This window comes from Callorhinus ursinus, unplaced genomic scaffold (assembly GCF_003265705.2).
Source record: "Callorhinus ursinus isolate GAN/ISIS: 27379988/994484 unplaced genomic scaffold, GSC_fseal_2.0 scaffold66, whole genome shotgun sequence".
Classification (NCBI taxonomy): Eukaryota; Metazoa; Chordata; class Mammalia; order Carnivora; family Otariidae; genus Callorhinus; species Callorhinus ursinus.
The window spans coordinates 5,517,142-5,539,754 of record NW_027397128.1 but is presented as its reverse complement, the minus strand read 5'-3'; the positions used below and the strand labels follow the sequence as shown (position 1 = coordinate 5,539,754).

The 22,613-nt window shown below is 51.9% G+C and overlaps 1 protein-coding gene across 1 annotated transcript in view; it reads right to left on the bottom strand.

Moving 5' to 3' along the window:
- The window catches only part of NALF2 (NALCN channel auxiliary factor 2), a 28,377-nt gene extending 6,122 nt beyond the window's left edge, over nucleotides 1-22,255 (bottom strand). The window contains exon 1 of the mRNA XM_025849047.2: nucleotides 20,482-22,255. Within this exon, the coding sequence (XP_025704832.1) occupies nucleotides 20,482-21,348 (867 nt within the window). The 5' untranslated portion in view covers nucleotides 21,349-22,255. The remainder of the gene's footprint in view (nucleotides 1-20,481) is intronic.
- Nucleotides 22,256-22,613: the final 358 nt, after the last annotated feature.

The window sequence follows — 22,613 nt, the reverse complement described above, 5'->3', positions numbered from 1 at the left end:
CCTTCACTCCTCTCTTTCTGTGCATCCCCACATGCAGTCCATCAGCAAGGCATGCCAATTCTTCCTCCACTTCCACAACTTTCTGCAGGCCACTGTCATCTGTCACCTGTACAAGAGTCTCCTCTTTGGCTTCCCCACCTCTACTCTTCATCTTTCCAATCCACTGTTCACACAGGAGTAAGAGTGATCTCAAAACACCACCAGATCATATCACTCCCTTGCTTCAACCCCTTCAATGCATTTCGAATAAAACCCAAACTTTTGACCACAGACTTCAAGCCCCTGCATAACTTGACTCCCATCTGTCTCTGCAAACTCATTTCCTATCTCTCCCTTCAAGCTCGTCATACTCCACAGGTACACACATAGCTTTTCTTTCTTTCCTTGAACATACCCTACTTCTTCCTACCACAGGACCTTGGCTCATACTGTTCTCTTGGCTTGGAATGCTCTCCCCCCACCTTTTAGCATGGCTAGGTCCTTCTCGTCTTTCAGGCCTCGGTTCAAATGTCACCTCCTCAGAGATGGTCTCCCTGACCCCTCTAGTTAGAGGATGCCTTCTCATTTAGAGGGTGCCTTCTCATTACTCCCTCTTTTTCTTAAGTGTTTCTTCACCACAAGTATGACTTTGTCTGCATCCTCAGTCAACCTCACTAAAATGTGCGATGCATGAGAGCAGACATGGTTTGTCTTATTGACCATTGTGTACTTGGCACAATATAACATAAAAAAATGTCTGCTGATTGAGTGAACAGGACAAGTAAATGAGGACATGTCCTTACTCTCAGAGAAATGCCAGTTTCATAGATGCATCTATTTTGAATCTATGGTGTATGATCTATAATGTAGGAGAGGTAAACCACTGGCCATTGAAGGGAAGCAAATAGAAGAGCTGGAGAAGATTTCAGCGAGAAGATAATAGTTGAGCTAACACTCAAGGTAGGATTTTAGACGGCATGGGTAGAGATGAGACCAAAGGGCATTCCAGGCTGAGGCGACAGCTTACGTGGAAGTGTGGAGGTAAGTAAATTCAGGGCGTGCTAAAAGGACAGAGAGTTTTGTATGAATGGAATTAGAAGAGTACCAATCTGTGGATGGACGTTTAAGTTAATTCCAAGTTCTCACTATTATAAACAATGCTTTGGTGAATATCTTCATACACATGTCTCTTGCACACCTGTGTTAAAGTTTACTTATACAAGCTCCTAAAAGTGAAATTATTGGGATAAAATGTATGTGCAAAGGAATGAGAAGAGAATGAAAGGAGGGTGTAAGAGATCAAGTGAAGGTAAAAGGCAGGGTAAGAGAGTGGCAGTGGGCTGAGAGTGTACAAGGGAGGAGTGTGTAAGAAAGAGAGAGTGAGAAAGAGTAAGGAGTTGGAGGGTAAGAAATGGTGGTGCTTCCTGGTTTGCAGCCCTGGCCAGGGCATCCTCACCCCTACACTCCTTTGGAAAGAGGTGTCTGACTTCTCCTGGCCCCCAGGATGCTGTGTGAATCCACACAAGTGAGTATGTACACACACAGCGCCCAAAGCCAAGATTCAGGGCCAGAGGGTTTAGAAAGAGGAGGCCATCCTGGACTCCTTGGTTTAAGAGCTGGAAAACCAGAGAAAGAGCAGAGGAATAAGAGATGGAGGGTAAGGGAGGTAAAGGGATGCAGTGAGGGTGAGAGAAGATGAAGAGTCAGGAAGAGCTGGGGGATAAGAGGGTGGGGACATCAGAGGGAGTAAGAGGGGGTTTGTGAAGAGGAGGGGTAAGAAAGAGGAAGTCACAAAGATGAGGGTAAGAGTGAGCAGGGGAATTAAAGTGGGTGAGGAAGATGAGGATATAAAAAAGCAGGGATGAGATGATGGATAAGAGAACAGAAGGAAGGTAGAAGAAATAAAAGCAAGGCAAGAAAGAAAAGGAGATGCCTAGAGCTAAGGGGCCCAGTGCCTGAGAGAACCCCCTCCATCTTTTGGAACCCAGAGTGCCAAAGTGAGGCTCTGTCCACGGCCATTGCTCCAGTCTCAGCAGCCTGGACCCAGGGTCCTCCTCAATCCTCACCCCAAGGTGTGTGGAATCGCTCCCTCTTCCACCGACTGGGTTCAGAGGTCCCTGTAGGATTCTCCCTGGGCTCCTCCAGTTCAATATGCCTGCTCCTATGAGAGAAGGCCCAACTGGAGTTGCAGCCCTCCTCCCAGGCAACTGTGATTGGCCTAATAACAGCCTATGGTGGCTGGGCACTCACCTGTATGCTCTGGGAGAGAGGGAGGCAGGGGTTGGGAGAGGGGTGGCCTGACAGTAGGAGAGTGGCCTTTCCCCTTAAGTAGAAGACCCTCCCTCAAGCCCCATACCCCCTAGCCTGGGTCACCATGACAACAAGTGGGCGAGCAGATTGCCTGAGGAGGACACCAGGCCTGTGGGTGGTTAGGCAGGAACAGGCAACGAGTTAACGAGGGGAATGGAGGAAGAGCGAAAAGGGGCTGAGGGGTAATCCAATTTCTTGGCCTCACAGAGGGCCAGCTGAGGCCACTGCCGGCTCACCTGCTTCAGAGGTAGCCTGGGGTCCTTCTCAAGTGAAAAGTCTTTCTCTCAGGGCTACCATCTGGGCAGCAAGCCTGTCAGTCTCTGCAGCCCTTTTCCCTTATCCGGCCTCAGTAGCTTGCCCCGACCAATCAGTGTGAGGACGGAGCCAGAGGGCACCGGGTTGTTTGGGCAGTCACAGGGGGCGGCCTGAATACTCATCCATAAGGATGGGGAAGAGCCAGGAGAAGCCAGGGTTAGGGAAGCTGTGGGGCTTGCTGGAGGTGGGGCATGTAGGGAAAAGGAAGAAATGTCTCAGAACCAGACAAGAGTCCATTGGGAGACCTTCGGAGATCTCTTGCTCTAGTCTCTCAACCCTGGCTGCATATTAGAATTGCCCAGAGAGTCTTTTAAAAATGCACTCCAGACCAATGAAGTCGGATTCCTTGTGGGTGGGACCCACACATACGTAGTTTTTCAAAACGCCCTGGGTAATTATAATAGGCAGAGAACTATCAGATTAGCGCCTCTACTTGCATTTTATAGATGAGGAAACTGAGGCCCAGAAAAGGGGGAATGACTTGTCTATAGTCACATAAAATAATGGCAGAGGGAGAAATCTGAAACCGGGTTTCTTGGCTCCAACTCCACGGTTCTTCTTACTGGACAATCCTACCAATGACTCTGAATTCCACACTCAGGGGCAGGGCACACAAAGGCATGCGCAGGGGAGGATAGCTGAGAACCAGGCTGGCTCTGGGCTTTCAGGCTCTTCAAACTCCAGCCTTGACAGAAAAGCCTTCTTCATCATGTGCCGTCCTCTAAGCTTAACCATCCTGGACCCTCCAGGTAGTGGCAGAGGATGGATGGGGTTGGAAAACTTGAACTGGCAGTGCCTCCTTTTCCCACAGAACCCCCTTTCCCACCTCAGTCAGGCCACCGCTGGGCTCAATCAAGTTCTGGCTGCTGCAGCCAAGTTGCTATGGGAACTGGGAAGCAGGGAGTAACTAGAGGGAACACCAATTAACCCAAAAAGGAAGCTGGGAAGGCTATCCCACCCCTCCTCCCAACTGGGCCACTAAGCCACTCTTGAAATGGGAGCGGGAAAGATAAGGGGGATCCCAAACCCTCCTGGGCTCTGCAGCTGCCAGTTTAGGGAGGACCAGGAGAACTTAGAAAGCCTTACCTTCCTGCTTCCTGGTTTGCAGCCCTGGCCAGGGCATCCTCACCCCTACACTCCTTTGGAAAGAGGTGTCTGACTTCTCCTGGCCCCCAGGATGCTGTGTGAATCCACACAAGTGAGTATGTACACACACAGCGCCCAAAGCCAAGATTCAGGGCCAGAGGGTTTAGAAAGAGGAGGCCATCCTGGACTCCTTGGTTTAAGAGCTGGAAAACCATCCAGAGAGGAGAGCTTCTGTTCTTGCCAACCAGAAAGTTGGCAGTTTCCTTCTCAGATTCCAACTTGCTAATGTCCCTAGGGCCTGTTTCCCCATCCAAATCCTCCCTACAGACCTTCTCTTTATGGCTGCTTGTTTTCTTAGTGTTCTCCTGGGACCCTTGGCCAGGAGCTGCAGCTGCAGAGTCTGTGGAGGCAGAACAACAATCTGGGCTGGACCTGGGGATGAAACCAATGTCCACAGCACACAAGTAACCACCCCACCCCCATAATTTACCTAGGAGGAAACCGAGGCCCAGAAAAAGGGATTGGTTTAGCCAAGTCAGAAGCATGCAAGAATTCAGCTACAAAGCCAGGGTTAAAACACGTACGCTTCTTTGCACCACATCCATCAGCACACCTAGAATTTTGTGAGGTTGTGAGATACCTCCTTGGGGAGGGTCTGAAAAGAGCCACATGCTCCTATTCCTGACTCTGGGCTTTCAAAGAATTGGATCAGAACAAGGTAAGATCAAAGTCAGTCTCCAGTTCAGGGAAAGGAGATCATGGACATAACTCTGGAGACAGCCGTAGTTCATTGGGATTGGCAGAGTCAGACTGGGATTAGGGGCATTACAGGGCAAATCCCGGTGGATGATATGGCTTTGCTTAAGTGGCTATAAAAATAACCAACAGCTTTCCTGCTTCAGAGAATAAGCAGTCATGGGTCCAAGTGACCTGGCCTGGCCTGAAGGAAAGGCAGGGGAGATGGCTGGAGAGGTGGGTAAGAACTTAAAGCCAGTGCAGTTCCAAAGGGACCTTGCACCTCGAAACTTCCCAGGCCATCTGCTCAAAGACCAATGGCTGGGTAGGCCTGGCTGGGCCAGGGGCAGTCTGGTCAGTGGAAAAGTGGTATTCCTAATGCAGGGGTAGCTCTTAAGGAGCATAGATGATCCATTTCAATTAGATGAGCAGAGGAGGCAGGTTCATGACCACTCCAGAATGGAAAGGACTGTGAAAGTCATCACTCCACTTCCCTGTCTGCTGTTGGAATTTCCACTCCAACATCACTGCCAAGCGCTATTGTCTCAGGGCACTCACTCTCTCCTAGAATAGCCCATCTCTTCAGACAACTCTAGCAGTTAAAGAAGTTCTTCCTTCTTTTGAGCTGAGATAATGCCTCTCTGTGGCTTTTTACTCATGGCTCCTACTAGATCTACAGTCAGCTTCCTGTCTCCCTGGATAGCCCTGCAGTTATTTGTAAACTTCCCTAAGTCAGGTCTTCCCATTCATTTGTTCATGAAGTGATCACTTTCTGAACACCTTCTGAGTGTCTGGCACTGTGATGAGGGCATATATATGATAAAGATGAGTAAGATAAGGTTGCTAGCTTCAAGAAGAAGGAGAGACAACCATGTGAATCAATCATTATAAGTCACTGTGCTAAATGGTATGTACTTGGTACAGTGCTAGCATAGAAGGAGGAGTGATCACTTGTGTTTTGAAGGCTGAGGATAGGAAAACATCTCCATGTGGAGGAGGCTTGAGTTGGGACTTGGAAAAAAATTAGTAGAAGTTCACTAGGTGGAACAGGGCAGGAATAAGTGTACTTCAAGCAAAGGAATCAGCAGGTATAAAGGCCTGGAGGTGTGAAATAGTGCTGGGTTCAGACACTGTAGGTAGTTTAGCTTAGTTAGAGGTTGCAAAGGGGGGTGTAATGGGAGGTGAGGCTGCAGAGGAAGGCCATACCCATATTATGATATGCTCTGGATGTTAAGGAGGAGGTGGGCTTCACCTTATAGGCAACTGAAAACCTTTAATGGGTTTTAAATAATTGCTTTTTAAAAGACCACTTATCACTTTTGTGGCTAACTTTTCAGGCTATGTCTTAAAGTGTGGACGATGGAGTATAGGCATCAAGACTGCAGGTAGGGTGACTAGTTAGGGAACTGTTGCAATAATCTGAGTGAGAGATGAGGGGGACCTCAACTAAGGCAGTAGCTGCACAATTAAGAAATGGAGAGAAGGGGCGGGTGTGAGAAGAGGCGTCAAGGAGGTAGAATCAATAGGATAACTTATGGAGGTAGGGAATGAGGGAGAGGGAGGGGTCCAGGATGACTACCAGGTTTCTGGCTTGGGTGGCAAGATGAATAGTAGTTTCATTCATTAAGGAAGGGAAATCAGGAGGAAGAGTAGAATTGGGGGCGAAAAAGATGAATTCAGTTTTTGACCATATTCACTTTGAAGTATATGTGGGTCAGCTAGGTAGAAATGTCAAGGAGGCAGTTGGACATAATGGTCTGAGCTCAGAAGGAAGGTCTGGGCCAGAGATAAATCCCACCAAGAGATAAGGGGTTAATCATTAGAAACATGGTAGGACTATACTTTCCCCTACCCTTTGAAGTTAGACATGACCCTATGACTTACTTTGGCCAATGAAATGTGAATTGAAGTGATGTGGATCACTTTTCGGGAGAAGCTTTAAGAGTTGGTATATGATGTGGCACATTCTCTTCCCTCTGCTGCTGCCTGTGGAACAAGTGTTGAAATGGACCCTCCACTAGCCTGGGTCTCTTGGTGACTATCATGAACAGATGCTCCCTGCTGACCTGTTTTGGACAGGTTTTGTGAGCAAAAATTAACTGTTTGTTGTGTTAAGCTTTGGATGATTAGGAGTTGTGTGTTGCTGCAGCATAACCTAGCTCACCCTGACTGATAAAGCAAGAACAGAAGCCAAGGAAGTGGATGATATTGCCTAGGGAGAGGGAGCACAAAGAGAAAAGGACCAACAGTGGATCCCTGGAAAACACTAACATTTAAGAGAAAGGTAGAGGAAGGGAATCTGATGAAGATCGGGGAGTGGCCTAAAAGATCAGAGGAGAACAGACAAGAGTAGCAATCTATAAACTGGGGGAGGAGAGAGTTTCCAAGAAGAGGAGTGGTCAGCAAATGAGGACTTAGAAACATGCTGGCAGTCTCATCATGGTGAGAACGGAGGTAGCAATGTGTAGACTACTCTTCTACGGAGCCAAACATTCCCAGTTTTGTTTTGTTTTTTGTTTTTTGTTTTTCAATTATTTCATAGGATGTGGTTTCCAGTTCTCTCTTCTATCCTGGTTGTTCATATTCAGATGAGTTCCTATTTTTCTGTGTCCCTTGCAACAGAACCCAATTCCCAAACAGAGTTGATCAACACAGTCAAGTAGAAGTATCAGCCCTCCTGACCTGGAAGCTCTGTTTCTGTTAATGCAGCCTAAGACCACATTTGCTTTCTTGGGGACTGTGTGGCATTCTTCTGGTAATTCAGTGGAGAGAGATGGAAAGAGATAAGGCCTGCCTGGAGTGTGGGATCAAAGGCACAGCCTAGATCAAAGTCCCTGCAAGGATCCCAAGCCTTCTGGTAAGACATCTGTATAAATTAAATCCTTGAGACTGTAGGCTCCCTGAGGACAGGGATTGTATCTTACTTGTCTGTGCACCGGCCTTAGTGTCTTAGTGTTTCACACGGAGCTAGGTATACACAAAAGGTGCTCTCTAAGTACTTGAAATCTGAGCACTTGAAAATGAAGCCTCCAACAACTAGCCCAGATTGGAGTAAGGTGGAGAACTGCAAGAAAAAGGTAGAAGTAATGGGTTATGTAATGTTAATGTGTTTGCATGAATTTTACAGCTCCAATGGGGAAATTGAGATGTATTAGCAAAAAGTCATAGAGAACTAAGCAAAAAAGGGGCAAATATTAACTCCAGGAAAACAAGTTGACCAAGGAAGGAAATGTAATCCAGTATTCTACATGACTCAGCTGTGAACAATATTTATAGTCCTAAGAATGTAAAAATGGAATACTGTTAAAATCAGAAATTGTGATATGCCAATATTGGATGTATGAAGGGAGGGGAAGTGTGTGTGCACATACGGTGCTGCTGGTAGTAAGTGAGCTAAATCCTCCTCTAATAAAATAAAGTCAATAGATATTTAAAACAAAAAACTCAAGAAACTGTAGTATTGGCATGCCATTTTGAAATGCAGGGGTAAATATCAGAAGAAAGAGCAAAGAGATTTGGAAATATTTAACTCTGAAGAGTGAGGCTCAGGGGTTGAGCAGAAGGCTTCTGTTTTAATTATAAGCATTGAGATCTATATTTATCATTTGAAAGCCATTAAATTATAAATATGTATTATATATATATATATAATTCACACACATACACGCACACTGATATTTAAAACAGACAAGTCAAGAAATAGCAGTATTGGCATACCATTAGAAATGTGGAGATAAATATCAGAAGAAAAACATAAGAGAATTTCAAGGGTTTGACTCTGAAGAGCGAGTATACATACGTAGCTTATACAGGTTTCTTAAAATTATGGACATGTAATACTTTGATAAAATGAAAATGAAACAAAAAGATAAACTTACCTGCATCCATGACCTCAAAAACAATAAAACAAAATGTCTAAGACTTAATCTGACCAAACTCACCAGACTCAGCCCCAAAGCCCCAGGCCCTGCACTGCCCAGTCCTGGATCATTTACTCTATCACCACTGCCTGGGCCATGGGCTTGGGCCAGGTCAGCTTAACAGGCCAGCAGAACTAATGAGTGGTCCTGTAGCCAAAGAGAGGAACTAATATGAGAGGACAGTAGCTTTGGGGGCTTCTGTGCCCAATGGCTGTGCAGGTTACCACAGGAATGGTGCCAGTGTGACAGTGACAGACGTAGCTTCCTTTGAGCTGCACTAAGACATGTGCAGCATAAAATTCCACTGCCCCCTCCCAGACACAGCTGTCTGCCACACACTGCTAGCCCTGGGCCCAGGCCCAGAAAGCAATCTCTAGCCTTCCACAGGGATCATTGTGAAACCAGCTCCCTGAACCTGCCTTACCTCCTTCCCCAAATGCAGTACCTTGATAGACAGATGAGAGGCTGGGGAGAACAGAGACCTGATAAAAGGATCTGTCAGCCGTGCTTGGTCTCTAGGGATGAGGTGAATCAAGGCTTTGGAGTCCTTCCATCTCTGCCTCTGTCTTCCCCCACCTAAGCATGTCTTTGTGCCCTCACTGACTAGAATCTCTCCAGTTGCCTTCTGGCTCCCAACCTCCCACTCCCATGCCAGACACTTCACCGCCTGCTCCCAAATTACCTTTCCCTTCTCCTAAGCAGTCCATCCTAGTGTTGTCAATCTCAATTGGGTATTCAACAGTCACTTGGATGAAGCACATCTAATTAAGGTGAGAATAATACTGGCTGCCATTTATTAAGTACTTGCTATATGCCAGGCTCTGTTCTAAGCAACTGACATTTATTAACTCATTGAATCCTCGCAACCACCCCCTGAGGTGGAGACATATTTGTGGATGACAACAGGAAGGACCAGAGAGTTTACATAACTTGCCCAAGGCCACACAGCCAGTAATAATAATGGCAGCTACCATTTCGTGAGCAATTTCCATCCCATAGGTACTGTAGTCTTTCCCCCCCCCCAATAGGTACTATAGTCTTAAGAGGTTAGCATGTTGTATGTCATTTAAGCATCACAATGAATGACTCTAATTTCTTAATTTCAAATGTGAAGACAGTGAGGTTCCAAGAGAGTGAAAGAACATGTTCAGGGTCTCAACAACTATTTTATGGAGAAGACAGATTTCAAAACCAGATTTACCTGGACTTCAGTGCCCAAGCTCTTATATGCGTATTGCCCCTCGGCTGGGCTCTCCATTTCACTGTTACCACTGAAGGATTTAGCTCGTTACTCAAACAAATCTTTCTGATGGACTTTCAATTCAGGTCAAGTTGGGGAGAGATTTCTAGGACTAGATGGGAGAGTGGTTTTCTACCATCAGTGTATTCAGCCCATTTCTTATATGAGTAAGGTTTTCTTTGTAAGGGGATGTGGGGGGAAGAACCTTTGAGTATTAGGGACCACACATGACCATTTCCACTCTCCCGTCAAAGCACTCCCTTCCCACTTTCCTCTACACACAGACACACACACACACACACACACACACACACACACACACACACACATACACACCCTGGGAGATGGAGATGTCGAAAAGAGGCAACTACAGCTTTGTTTCATCCAAACCCACCAGCTTCCTACCCAGAGCTGAAGGCTCGCTATTTCTGCTTTAATCTTTGGCAACTGGCGAAGGGAGGGCAGTCGTCTCCCTGTAGAAAGGCTTTCTTGCCCTTGGACACTAGCTCTCCTGTTCCGGGTCCTATCATTTAGGGGCTTCTGGAAATGCCTTGCCCTGGAAGACTCCAGTGCAAGAGTCCAATCCTTCAGAAAGGCCTCAGGGCACTCTACCTAACGGCTCCTACCCAGCATGCCCCAGAAATGTCTGCATTGCCAAGCCTTTGCTCAAGTCAGATGGAGAGTCAGCTAGAGCACGGTCCCGATTCTGGCCTTGCCAGAGGCTAGCTTTGTGAACTTGGACAAGTCACCCATAAGGAGGCGGGGACACAGCCACTAGTTTGCTAGGTGGCTATGAGCAGAGGACTCTCCCTCTCTGGGCCTCAATGTGGATCCAAGAAGGTGGTCCCCAGGGAGGCAGCATGTGTGACAGGGTCAAACATCTTTAAACTCCACCCTGTGGTCAAATCCCAGGTCTGCTCTTATCAGTTATGAGACCTCAGGCAAGTGACTGAAATTCCCTGATCTCCATTTTCCTCACCTGCAAAATGGAGATAATAAAGGCACTTATCCTTACCTTTCTATAAATTATGTCTGTAAAGCAACTAGCACAGAGCTTTACCTGTAGTTCAATTGCACTGGCATAGATTGGGCAGTACCACTGCCTTCTGGCAATCAAATCCCTAGATTTGACCTGGATTCAAATCCCAGCTCCAACTCTTACTAGCTGAATGACCCTGAGCTAGTTACTTAACCTCTCTGAATCTGTCTTCTCCTATGTAAAATGGGGATAAATATTTTTTTTTGCCTTTCACAAGGCAGATGTAAGAATTACGGAGGGTCTGGGATCGTTCTTTTCAGCTCTAAGATTGAAATAACAAATGAGAAAAATAACTGCCACAAATGTGATCAGAAAAAGGTTAAAGTCATTAATACCTATGAAAGAGTACATAAAAATCAATAAAAACCACAAGACACAAACAGACAATTCACAAAACGGGCACTACAAAGGGCCCATAAACAAGAAAAACAAATTTTTGACCTAAGGAATGCAAATTAGAAGCCAATGCTATACCATTTTTCAACCCCAAATTAGAAAAGCTTTAAAAATGTGGTACTCAATGCTGGGAAAGGGTGGTAAATTAGTCCCACGCTTTTGGTGAAGGTATACACTAGAATAATCCTTGTGGAAAGAAATTTGGTAAGAAAGAAATTTGTATGTCAAGAGCCTTGAAAAGGTTAATACTCTTTGAATCTGTTAGAGAGTCCCAAATGTTCATCCTGCGGAATTAATGTTTATGCTCCCATTTGTATGCAAAACAAAGGAAAGAAAAAGTCATTGTGTGTGCAAATGTTTATGTAAGCTCAGAGAGAGGGGCGGAAGGATGCACACCAAATTGTTAACATCAGCGACCTCAGGGCAGTGGCACTGGGAGGATTATTAATGTTTTCTTTGTAAACCTCTGTATTGTTAGATTTTGGTACAATGAGCGTGCATTATTTTGTGGTTTGAGGAACTCGGCAAAGTAGAGATATAAGAAAAATATGATTGAGATAACATTTATTAAAAAAAGGAATCATAGATCTGACAGAGATTTATGAACAAAGATATTCATCACAGCGTTAATTATAATAGTAGAAGTTGGAAGTAAAGTAAATACCGCACATAGGGGACTAAAATAAATCGCACTATATTCATGTGATAGAATATTGTACACTCCTCAAGACTCATGTTTTTGAATATTTAATTACATGGAAAGAGACTCAGTATAACTTTAACAATAACTGAAAAAGAGCAGGGTAAAAAAAACTGTATGATTTCAAGTATGTAAAAATAGATAGTCATATCTGTTAGGGTGGCTCTTACCAAAACATGGAAAATAGTAAGTGTTGGGAAGGATGTGGAGAAACTAAGAACACTTGCACGTGGCTGATAAGAATGTAGAATGGTACAGCCGCTGTGGAAAACAGCATGGTGGTTCCTCAAAGAGTTAAACGTAGAATGACCATGTGATCCAGCAGGTCCGCATCTAGGTATGTACCTCAAACAATTGAAAGCAAGGATTCAAACCGACACTTGTATCCCAAAGTCCGTAACGACATCACTCACAATAGACAGAAGGTGAAAGGAAATGATATCATATGTCCACACAAAAGCTTGTCCGTGAATGTCCAGAGCAGCTTTATTCATAATTGCCCAAAGGTGGAAATAACCCAAGTGTCCATAAAGATGAATGGATAAACAAAATATGGTATATCCAGACAGTAAAATATTATTCGACCATAAAAAAAAATGAGGTGTTGATACAGGCTACAACATGGATGAACCTTGAAAACATTACTTTAAATGAAATAAGCCAGGCACAAAAGGACAAGTAGTGCATGATTCCACGGAGATGAGGTTCCTAGACGAGTCAAATTCACAGAGAGAGAATGTAGGCTAGAGGTTACCAGGAGCGGGGGGGAGGGAGGAATGCAGAGTTATCGTTTAAGGGGTACAGAGTTTCTGCTTAGGAGAATAAAAACCTCTTAGAAATGGATGGTGGCGCTGATTATACAACATTGCAAGGGTATTTCATGCCATTGAACCGTACACCGAAAAGTTGTTAAGATGGCAAATTTCATGTTATGTATATTTTACTATAATGAAAAAACTAGGAAGACATATATAGGGGCGCCTGGGTGGCTCAGTCAGTTAAGCGTCCCACTCTTGATTCCAGCTCAGGTCGTGGTCTCAGGGTCCGGGGATGGAGCCCCGTGTCTGGCTCCACGCTCAGCAGGGAGTCTGCTTGGGATTCTCTCTTTCCTCCTCCCTCTGCCTTTTCCCCACTCTCACTCTCTCTGTTTTTCTCCTTCTGAAATAAATAAAATCTTAAAAAAAAAGATATGCCTTTTTGTGACATATGTAGATGTATATCTATCTAATGCCACAAAAAGACACATTAGAAGGAAATACAGTATAACATTAAGAGTGTCTCTGGGATTTTTACCTGTTATACTTCTATTTTCCAGAATTTCTCAAAGACCATTTTTTTTTTTTTTTTTGGAATTGGAAAAAAGGGTGTTTTTAGAAGATTCTTTGTCTACAGTTCTGGAGGATTGGCTCGGTTGGAAGTTCTAGTTGAGTTGAACACTAAGCAGATATGTTCGCCTTTCACAGTTCTGCCAGGTCGCCAGGCTATCCAAATAATCAAATAAACTTATAGGAAATAATGGTAAACGCCTACCACCATGCCGTGTGCCTCGGTAGGCAGGCAGAACTTGGTGAGTTGGCACTTCCTTCTACTCCCAAGAGAAGCCTAGCCATCCCAGGCCAGAGCTCGCCAAAACAGTGGCATGGGAAGTGGGTGTCCAAAGCTCAGCCCAGGCGTTAGCAGGCTCCGGGGTGACAAGATCTCACTGTTTCCACTACCAGCTCTCCCAGCAGGTGCTTGGTGGGGCTCAGGCCTGCACTAGGCCTGCCTAGGAGGACCTCCTCCCCTCCTGCACTGGTTGGTCCTTCTAGTGGATGAGGCCTGGAATAGAACAGTTCTTTCCCTCCAGGCAGGGGGAGCCCGGCTCCTCCCACCTCTTGTGTAGAGCCTGCAGACAAAGGAGGCAGCAAACACGTCCCTTCCTGGTACCTATCCTCTGTCACTCTCCCAAGAGGATACTGGTGACTGTCACTGGGTGTCAAGGACAAGAGACTGGGATGCTGAACAAAGAGGCTGTTGGTGGGTTCCCCCCACTTTGCACTTGAGCCACTACAGGGGGCCCCAAGCTGCCAGGAGGCCTTGCTGGACCTCCTCTGAGGTCAGGTTGGCCTTGCAGCCCAGTCTCTCGGTCGCCAGCTGGGCATTGCTTCCGACAGCTGGAGGAGATCATTAACATTTCCTTTGTGCATGTGTGCTCTGGGGAGAGAGCAGACAGACCTGATTTTGTATCCCAGTCCCCCCACCTTTTGGCTACAGTGGCATGGGTGGGTCACTGGCCCTCACTGAGCCACAGCTGTCTCATTTGCGAAGTGGGGATAATGACAGTCCCTGCCTGCTGGGATGATTGGATTTAAATGAGCCTATGGACACATAGAAAGTCCCTGTAGTCTCACAGGCGCTCAAAAGCTTGCAGTTTTCTTTCCCCCTTTCCCTTTTTCACCCCTTTCTTCTTGGGCGCCAGTCTGCCTAGCCTTCTAGCCCAGAGACCTGTTCCAGCCCAGGTTCCAGCTCCCTTCTCCGGGATCCACTTGGGCAGGAGCTTTGGTCCCAGTAGCCCCTGTCACTCTGTAGTAACTCCTTCCCTCCCCAGGGCCAGCTGCAACCCGCCTGTGCCCTTGCACTCCCCTCTAAGCACCTACCTGGCTCAAGGTGTCAAAAAGTCAGGCTTTTCTGAACCTCCTCTGATGCCTAGGGAAAAAAGTCTGATCCAGCATCCCTGGCCACCTGCACACACTCTGGTCTAAGTGCCTGTAACCACAGGAGCACAACATACCCATTTCCCGGAGACCTCCCAGGTCAGCATCAGACAAAGGTGCTCCTGGGAGTCCGTATTGGTCTAGAGCCCTCGGAAGCTGCCCCTGGCTTTCCAACAAACACCTGCAGCTGCAATCTGCCCGTGGCTGAGACATGAGCTAAGGCGGTGGTGGGGGGTAGGTTTGATGGCCCGTCTGCATGGCCACATAGCAGGTAAACAGCCTCAGAGGGTGGGAACACAAAAGAACTGCCCCGAGGGGGAAGATTTTTCTAGGCTATACTCCCACCCTTGAGCCCGAGATGTCCTCCTACATCCCCACCTACACACGAAGGGGCGGGGGTGCCCTTTTCATGAGGTAGCAGTGCCTGGGGAGGAGGCGACACGCACCCATAGGACTTAGAAGCGCCCTCTCGGGCTTGGGAGGTGTTCAGAGATCTCTGACCCTCCTTTTTTCTCGGCCCCGCCCACTGTCTTCCCTTTCCTCACCCCGCCCCCCCCCCCCCCCGCCCCGCACTGCCTCCACTGTGTTCAGCAGACTCTTCCAGCCAGACCATGAGACTAGGTGGGAGGCTGCTGGGCTCCCTTCCTCCACCTAGCTCCCCCACCCCCACCTTCAGGAGATACCAGTGTATCCTTCCTGGAGGTTCCCGTTGCTATGGTGACTATAGTAGTCAGGCACCAGCATGTGGGAAGGATGGGAAGTAGCCATGAAGAAGACTGTGTGTCCATGTGAGTGTGTGTCTGTGTCTAAGTGTGTGTGCATGCACACATACACATGTCCACCCTGCGCAGGGAGGGGAGAAGGCAGGGGGGACACAAAAGCCGGAAGGGAGAGAGGGAGGGAGGGAAGGGACAGAAGAAGGGACCAGAAGACGGAAGGGGAGGCCGGAGAAGGCATGGGGATAAGGGAGGGGAAGTGTGAATGGGGCGTGAGAGATGCAAGGGGTGAGGGGGCACAGAGGTTATTGGGGGGGTTGGGGGGGGAGGCCGGAAGAAGGGAAAGACATGGGGTAAAAGTTGGGAGGGGTGTGGGGTAGAGGTGGCTGATGAGGGGAGTGGGGTGGGATGGGAGATGGGGCAAGGGGCTGGAGGTAACTTTTGGGAGAAGTGGGGGTCGGAGGAGTGTAGGGGTGAGCATTAGCAAGTGAGGTGTGGGGTGTGGTTGGGGAAGGGTCTAGGGCGATCTTCTAAGAGATCACAAAGGTTGTGGGGCCACTGGAATGGGGATGGGGTGCTGGGTGTGGGCTAAAATTTGGGAAGACTATGGGGGGTGGGGGTGGGTCAGGATGGGGGTGAGGTGGTCTGGAGAGGTGTAGGCAGCAGGAGGTCACTTTCCCCCTCCCACATTTAAGCCACCGTATCCTTGGCTGAGCTATACACATTGCCTCTTCTCTGTTCCCGTCTCTTCCCGGAAGCCCAGTGCTCACATTCCTGGGCAATGAGCTTCTGTGGATTTAGAGGCTCCTCCCCAGGGGAGGCTTTGCCATGGTTCCCAGGAGGCCACGTCTTGACTGCCTTCCCCTTCCTCCCGCCCCGGCCCCAGCATGGACCAGGGCACCCTCTTTGCCCGTGAGAACCCTGGGTCGGGGAGGCCGACTGTGGGCCTCTACTCCCAGCCTGCGAGCTGGGAGCATGTGCCTTAGAGCCTTAGAGCATGTGCCCTCTGCCCAGTGACCTGAGCTCCCTGCTCAGCATCAGTGTTAGCCCAGGAGTCCGGCTTGGCAGGAAAGCTGTGGCAGGTGGGAGGAGAGAGGAAGGCAGTGAGGCAGAAACAGCTGCTAGCCGGAGTGGAGGCCGAGCAAGGCCCCAGCGGGTACGGGCAGAAGGCGAGGCGCTGGCTCCAGCAGTCCCCGCTCCTCTGTGTGGAGGTGTCAGGCCCCCCCACCAGCCCTTCCCATCCAATGCCACCGTTCAGGGAGCAGGCTCGGCTCTCGGGCCTAAACCCTGCGCTGAAACAGACTTCAGAGGTCACCTGTCCAACTCCTCCCATAACCTGGAGTTAGAGTCGTCTCCATGGCATTTCCTCCAAGGGTCTGCCCGAGTCAGGCCAGCCGTTGGCCGGAAGTGGGAGCTCACTTCCTCCTAGGGCAGTCTGTTCCCTCTTTGGAAGGAAAAACCTGCTAACTGAGCCACTCCGATGTGCCAGGCCTAGGTACTGTGCAGACCTGTCATTATTAATGACCTCACAGGGCTGTTATGATGAATTAGCTCCAGTTCACAGATGAGAAAAGTGAGGCTCAGAGAGTTGACGTCTCTAGCTCAAGGTCACATGGAGGGGCCGAAGAGATGATTTTTAAATTTAAATCCAATCATCCCCTGGGTCTGACCCCAGGACTTTCGAACTACGAAGTCCGTATGGGGCTCAGCCCGGCATGCTTCTTCTGCACCATGACAACTCTTCTGGGGTTTGAAGTCAGAGACCACATCCTCCTGTGTCTCCTCTTCTCCAGGTGAAACAACTCCTTCAACTCTGTCCAGGAGAACCTGGGTTCCAGCCTCCTCCCCACCTGCTCAGTGTGAGATCCAGAATGGAACGCACAGTGTGCCAGGTGGGTTCGGGCCTGTCCAGAGCAGAGTAGAACTATCACATCCTTCCTTGGCACCAACCTTTACTTCTGTGGCCCTGTGGCCGGTAAGAGAGTGACCTGTCCTTCTCTTGGGCTTCTAGCCCTTCTTGGATCAGAACTATGAGAGAAGAAGCCAGGGTTTTGTTTTCATTTCCACCACTCCCTGTAGTCACACTGTCCTAAATTTTGAGTCAGAGTGGGGCAGAGGTGGGGGGAACAGGGGATGGGAACCAGGCAGGGGCACAGCAGGGCTGGGAGGATGGAGGGCTGTGTGTGTGGAGGGGGGAGGTGGCTGTCAGGCAGGGCTGGGAAGGGGGGTGAAGGGGAAGGGGAGGTGAGGGCTTCGGGGCTGTCCGGGCCCCGGGTGGAGCTCTGGCCTGGGGCTGGGAGAGGCCAGGGTGGGGATGGGCATGGGCCAGCCTAAGTTAACATCCCCTGCTGTGCAAGAGGAAGTCAGTCGCACATTAAGGAAATGTTGCAGCTGGTACTAAATTGGGAGGTGTCACAGGCAGCAGTGAGGACAGGTATGATTCGTGGGGCCCTGCATGGCCCAAAACAGGGGCAGGCACTGCCGCGGGAGAGAACAGGGTTTCTGGAGCTGCCCAGGGCCGATCTGACTGAGACACTCAGGACAGGGCCCCAGGGATGGGGGTCACCTGGGCCCGGAGCAGAGCCTCCAAACTTGGTTTCCGGAAGTCAGAGGAAGCCTCCTCATCCTGGCCTGGGCTACGGGCTCTCCACCCAGGAGAAGCTTTGAGGATGAGGCGTCGTCTGCAAGGGATCCCATCTGGGGGAGAGGCTAGACAGGAGAGGGCTTGGAGCCTGGGGGCAGGCATGGGAATGGGCAAAAAGGACTGGGAAGGAGGTGGAGTGGTGGGGTGAAGGGGGAGGGGCTGCAGGTGGGAGCAGAGCAGGGCTGCCTTGTCCCTCGGTGCCCATAATACGGCTGCGATCCAGAGTCCTGTGGGTCTAGGCCTCGGCTGAGGGAGTGAGCGCCGGAGAGGAGAGGGAGACCCCCCGGAGGAGGCAGGCACTGGCCTCCTCCCAGCACAGGGGCAGCAAGAGAGCAGGCAGAGTTCACTTGGGAGGGAGAGCAAGAGAGCGACAGACAGCGACAGCAGCAAGGAGACAGAGGAGAGCAGGGAGGGCCCTGGCCAGGGGGGACCTGATGGGAGCCTATGGCAAAAGCATACGCCTCCGCTCCTCGGCAGAACATGCAGGCTGGAGGCCTGGCACTCCTGCTTGTTGGCTAAGCGGCCTTGATCCCCCTCCCTGCACCTCAGTTTCCTCATCTGTAAAATGGGGATAACGGTGCTGGTATCACCGTCCTCCCTGGGCAGTTGTGATCTCGTAAGATCTGTGAGAGATGTTAAGACCCTAAGCATAACATCAATGTCCGGTGTCATATTATTACCGCAAAACGCTATCAGCTATCTCTTCCCACTGAAGTCTCACAGAAGCCTCAGGATGTGGGAAGAGCAAGGATTATGGGTCCCGTGTTAGAAATGAGGAAATGGAAGCTTAGGGAAGTGAAGCGCCGTGCCCAAGGTCACACTGCTAACAAGTGGTAGAGGTGATGAGGCCTCCTGCATCCAAGACATCAGTTGTCTTTCTCTTCCATCAAAGTGCTTGGTCAAAATAATTAATACGAGGGGTTATTACTTAGCGTGAGACCAGACAGAGCTTGGAGCCAACCACAACGTGGGGGGAAAAAAAAAAAACAAACCCATGGGCAAGTTGTGGTGTGGTCTCTCGGTCATCCTGGCGGCCGAAGGCAAGGAAAATGACTGGGGCCGCGGGATTGGAAGGAGGGCCACCGAGAGAGACATCCTTTATTCTCCCTGCTGTGGACCACATCCCTCTGCTCTCCCTGAGTGTGTATCTGTGACTGACATCGAGGGTGTGTGTGTGTGTGTGTCTCTCTATGACAAAATGTGTCCTTCTTCGTGTGACAGTTCTTCCGCCTCTCTGTGTGTCTCTGGCATCGTAGGGAGAGAGGCGTGTGTGTGACAGGGTGTCTGCCTCTCTGGCGCTGTTTGTGGGCGTGACGACCTCTCTCTATCTCTGCATGACTTTGCCTGGGGGGTGGCGGTGCTGTACGGCTGTGTGTTTGTCTATCTGTCTGTACACCTTTAAGAAGTGGCATACCTCATTTGGTAGTGTGAGCGAGGCAGTGAGTCAGCTGAGGCTGAGGGAGGCGGGAGGGCGACTGCTAGGTTACGAGAACAGGAAAAAGGAGAATGAGAAAGTGAAGTCAGGAGCAAGGAGCTACCCCTTTCCTCCCCAATCCCCTGCCCAAATCCTTAAGGAGCCCACCTAGAGCGTGGCACCCTGAAGAAGTGCACAGGGGGCACGTTCGTTGGAAAGGGGCACTTTCTGCCCCTCCCCAAGGCCTCGGAGGGAGACAAGCGAGGGTAGGAGTCACTGTCTCCCTCTCCAGCTCTCAGCCCAGGGTGAGGGAGGCCACCACCCCACCTGGTCTCCTCCTCACTTGACCCTTTGACCTTGCTAGTCTCTTTTCTCCCAAAGGCAGGCCACCTGGCCAAGCTGAGCAAACAGAGCAGTGGCACCGCGTCCCAAATGTTTACAGCCGCCATGCACCTATTGTCCAGAATGACCCTGCCGAGGGTCAAGAAGTTTCTCCATACCCAGCTCTGCCTTAAGCAGGCCCGTTCTGCAGTGGCCTCCCCTCTCCTCTGGATGCCTGTCCCCGAGCGCCAGACAGCCAGCTTTCCCTCCACCACTACCCCAGTGTGCTGGGAAGGCACTGGGAGTTTTGTAATGCAGCAACCCACAGTGGCCCTCCCCCGAGCCGCTGTGCCCTGTCCCCCAACTCCTTTTATCAGGGAAGAGGGGCTGGCAGCTTCCCTCCTTGGGAGAAGACAGGCACCCCTGGGCTCCACCTCAGGTCATGTAAGGTCAATACAGCCGAGTGCCCCACCAGCAGGAATGCCTCTCCTCTCATCCACTGGCAGGGGCCAAAGGGTGAGGGTTAGGTTGCCAAATATTTCTCCTTCCCCTTCTGGCCTTCCGCCGGCACCAGTCAGTCCCAGGACTTTCAATGCCGGCTCCGGAAAGGAAGTGGGCACCGCTGGCTGAGGATGGAGACTGGGGGTTGCCAGATCCCTCTTTCCACCCCTTTGTCCGTGACCCCTCCCTCCTCATGCGGGGGCGGAGCACCAGGAAGCCCCAGTCCCAAGGTGCCCAAACCCGGGATTAATAGAAGTTGGCCGGGTGGTTAACTGACCTGAATCCCTGCGGCACCCCTCTCTGGGGGAGGGTCCCAAGGTAGCACTCCTAGTGCCCTACCGTGAACGATGGGGGTGACGGGAGGAGGTGAGGTGGGTAGAGGGGGGCAGACCTCCTTTTCTCTCCGGGTCCCACCTCCACCGCTCCCGCCGCCGCCGAGGGAGGTGTTGTGCCCGCGGACGCCAGTACCTACCTTACAGCCTTTCGTGCAGGACCGGATTGAGTACTCTTCTGCCTGTAAGTATTTATGCAGCACGAGGTCGAACTCGTCATATTTTTCCTGAGCATGTCGGTCGAGCCGCTGGTACGCCTCGATACAGTTGCTACACACCTCCCAGGCCCCGGAGCCTGGGCTGGCCACCACGGCCAGCAGGTCCCCCAGCAGGGTGTCCAGGCTGCAGTCCAGGCTGTCGGGGCGGTCCATGCCCAGCAGCAAGTCCCAGACCGTGTAGGTGTCGCAAAAGGAGAGAGTGAAGTTCCGAAAGTGGCCTTTGAGCAAGTTTTTTTTGGCGGAGGGGAACTCGGCCGGGGCACGGGAAGGGGAGTCAGGGGGCCGCAGTGGGGGGGCTGGGGTAGTCGGTTCAAAAAGTCTCTGCAAAGATTGCAATTTGGTGCAAGCTGCGTCCAGCCCCGTGGGCTCTGGGACACCACCGCAATCCGGCCTGGGACCGGCAGCGGGGGCGGCTTTGGTCAGGTTGCTGTATTGGGGGCCGCAGGTGCCCGGGGGCGCGCTGGGCTCGCTGGGCGGCGGCGGCGGCGGCGGCAGGGGCAGCACCGCGCGAGGAGGCATCGGCTGCCGCTCCCGGCCGGTCCCCCAGGGCGGCCGCATGGCGCTGCTCAGCTCCCTGGCCCGGGGCCGGGCCCCCGCGCACAGCCACAGATGGTCAGCGAGCAGCACGGTGAAGAAGAGCAGGGACGCCAGGGACAGTCGCCATCGCTGCGCCCGCTCAGAGTCAGCGCAAGGTTTGTCGCTCGGCCTGGGAGCCCAGCAGCAGCAGCAGCAGCAGATAGTCAGCGCGGCGGCGTCTTTCCCGGGCCACATCCAAGCGCCCCTGAACATATTTCAGGGGAGTCCGGGCTGGAGGGATCAGGCAGGCGCGAGGCCGGACGGCCGTCACGGGCGGGCGAGCGGGCTGCGCGCCGCTCAGCGCTCCTCCGCGCCGTCCAGGCTCTACCTCGGGGGCTGCATGGTGAGGCAGGCCGGCCGGCCCGCGGCCCCGCTCAGGCCAGAGTCGCGGGGTGCTCTCGTGCCGTCCCCGCGCTCCTCCCGCGCTCCCTCGCTGGCAGCCCGGGCGCCGCCGCCCGGCCCGCTAGGCACTGCCCGGCGTCCCGGCGGGGGGCGGTGCGGGGCACTGGGGCGGTGGCGGCTGCGGCGGCGGCGCCGCACTCCTCATAGTGTCGGGCCCCTCAGCTGCCCTCGGCTCCGCGCCACTCCACTCCGCGCCGGCGGCCGCCCGGCTCGCACTCTGTTCTGGCCGTCTCTGCTCGGCGCAGCTCTGCGCCCCTCAGCGCCGCCGTGCGGGCCCGGCCACCGCGCTCCGCTCGCTCGCCCCGCGCCGCGCCGCTCCCGCCCGCCCGTCAGCCCGCCCGCCTGCTGCCTGCTCCGCGCCGCTCCCTGCCTCGCTCGCGCCCTCCTAGGCCCGCCGGCCGGCCCGCTGCCCGGCCCTTCGGGCTTCGCTCGCGCTCTGGCCGTTCGCCCGGGCCGGTCCCGGGCCGGCTCCGCTCCGGCTCCGCGCCTGCTGCTCCCGGAGTTCCGGCTCGGGCGGGCCACCTGGCTCCCGGCGGCGCCACAGGCGCCGGACGCCGACACGGGGCTTCACTTAGTGCGCCTCTCGCTTCCGTCTCCCGTTAGCACCGCTGTGGCGGCCGCCGAGCCGCACGGCCCCGTGGCTCCCGCTGGCCATGCCCCCTCAGTCTGTCGCCATCTTCCGCTGTGCGGAGAACACCTTGAGAGCCCGTGTGCGAGTGTGTTTGGGGGGGAGCGGGGCGGAGAAAGAGGCACTGAGAGGAGGAGGGAGCGGGACTGGGGCCCCGACTGCGCCTGCGCCTCAGGACTCGCCGCCCCCCCCCCCCAACCCCCGCCGGCCGCAGCCTGTGCTGTTTGGGGATGTTTCCAGTCCACCCCCAACTCCATTCACTTCAGCGCCTCCGTTCATCCGCCCGCTCCCCGCGTGCACACGCCACACGCTGAGTCCCAGGCCCCGGCGCTCTCCCTCCCCCTCCCACCTGGGCGCCCGCCTCCCTCGCCAGGGCGGCCGCTCACTACCCCGCCCCCCGAGGGCTAGGGGACTTCTGATGGTGATTCTTGATGGCAGGAGGCAGGAG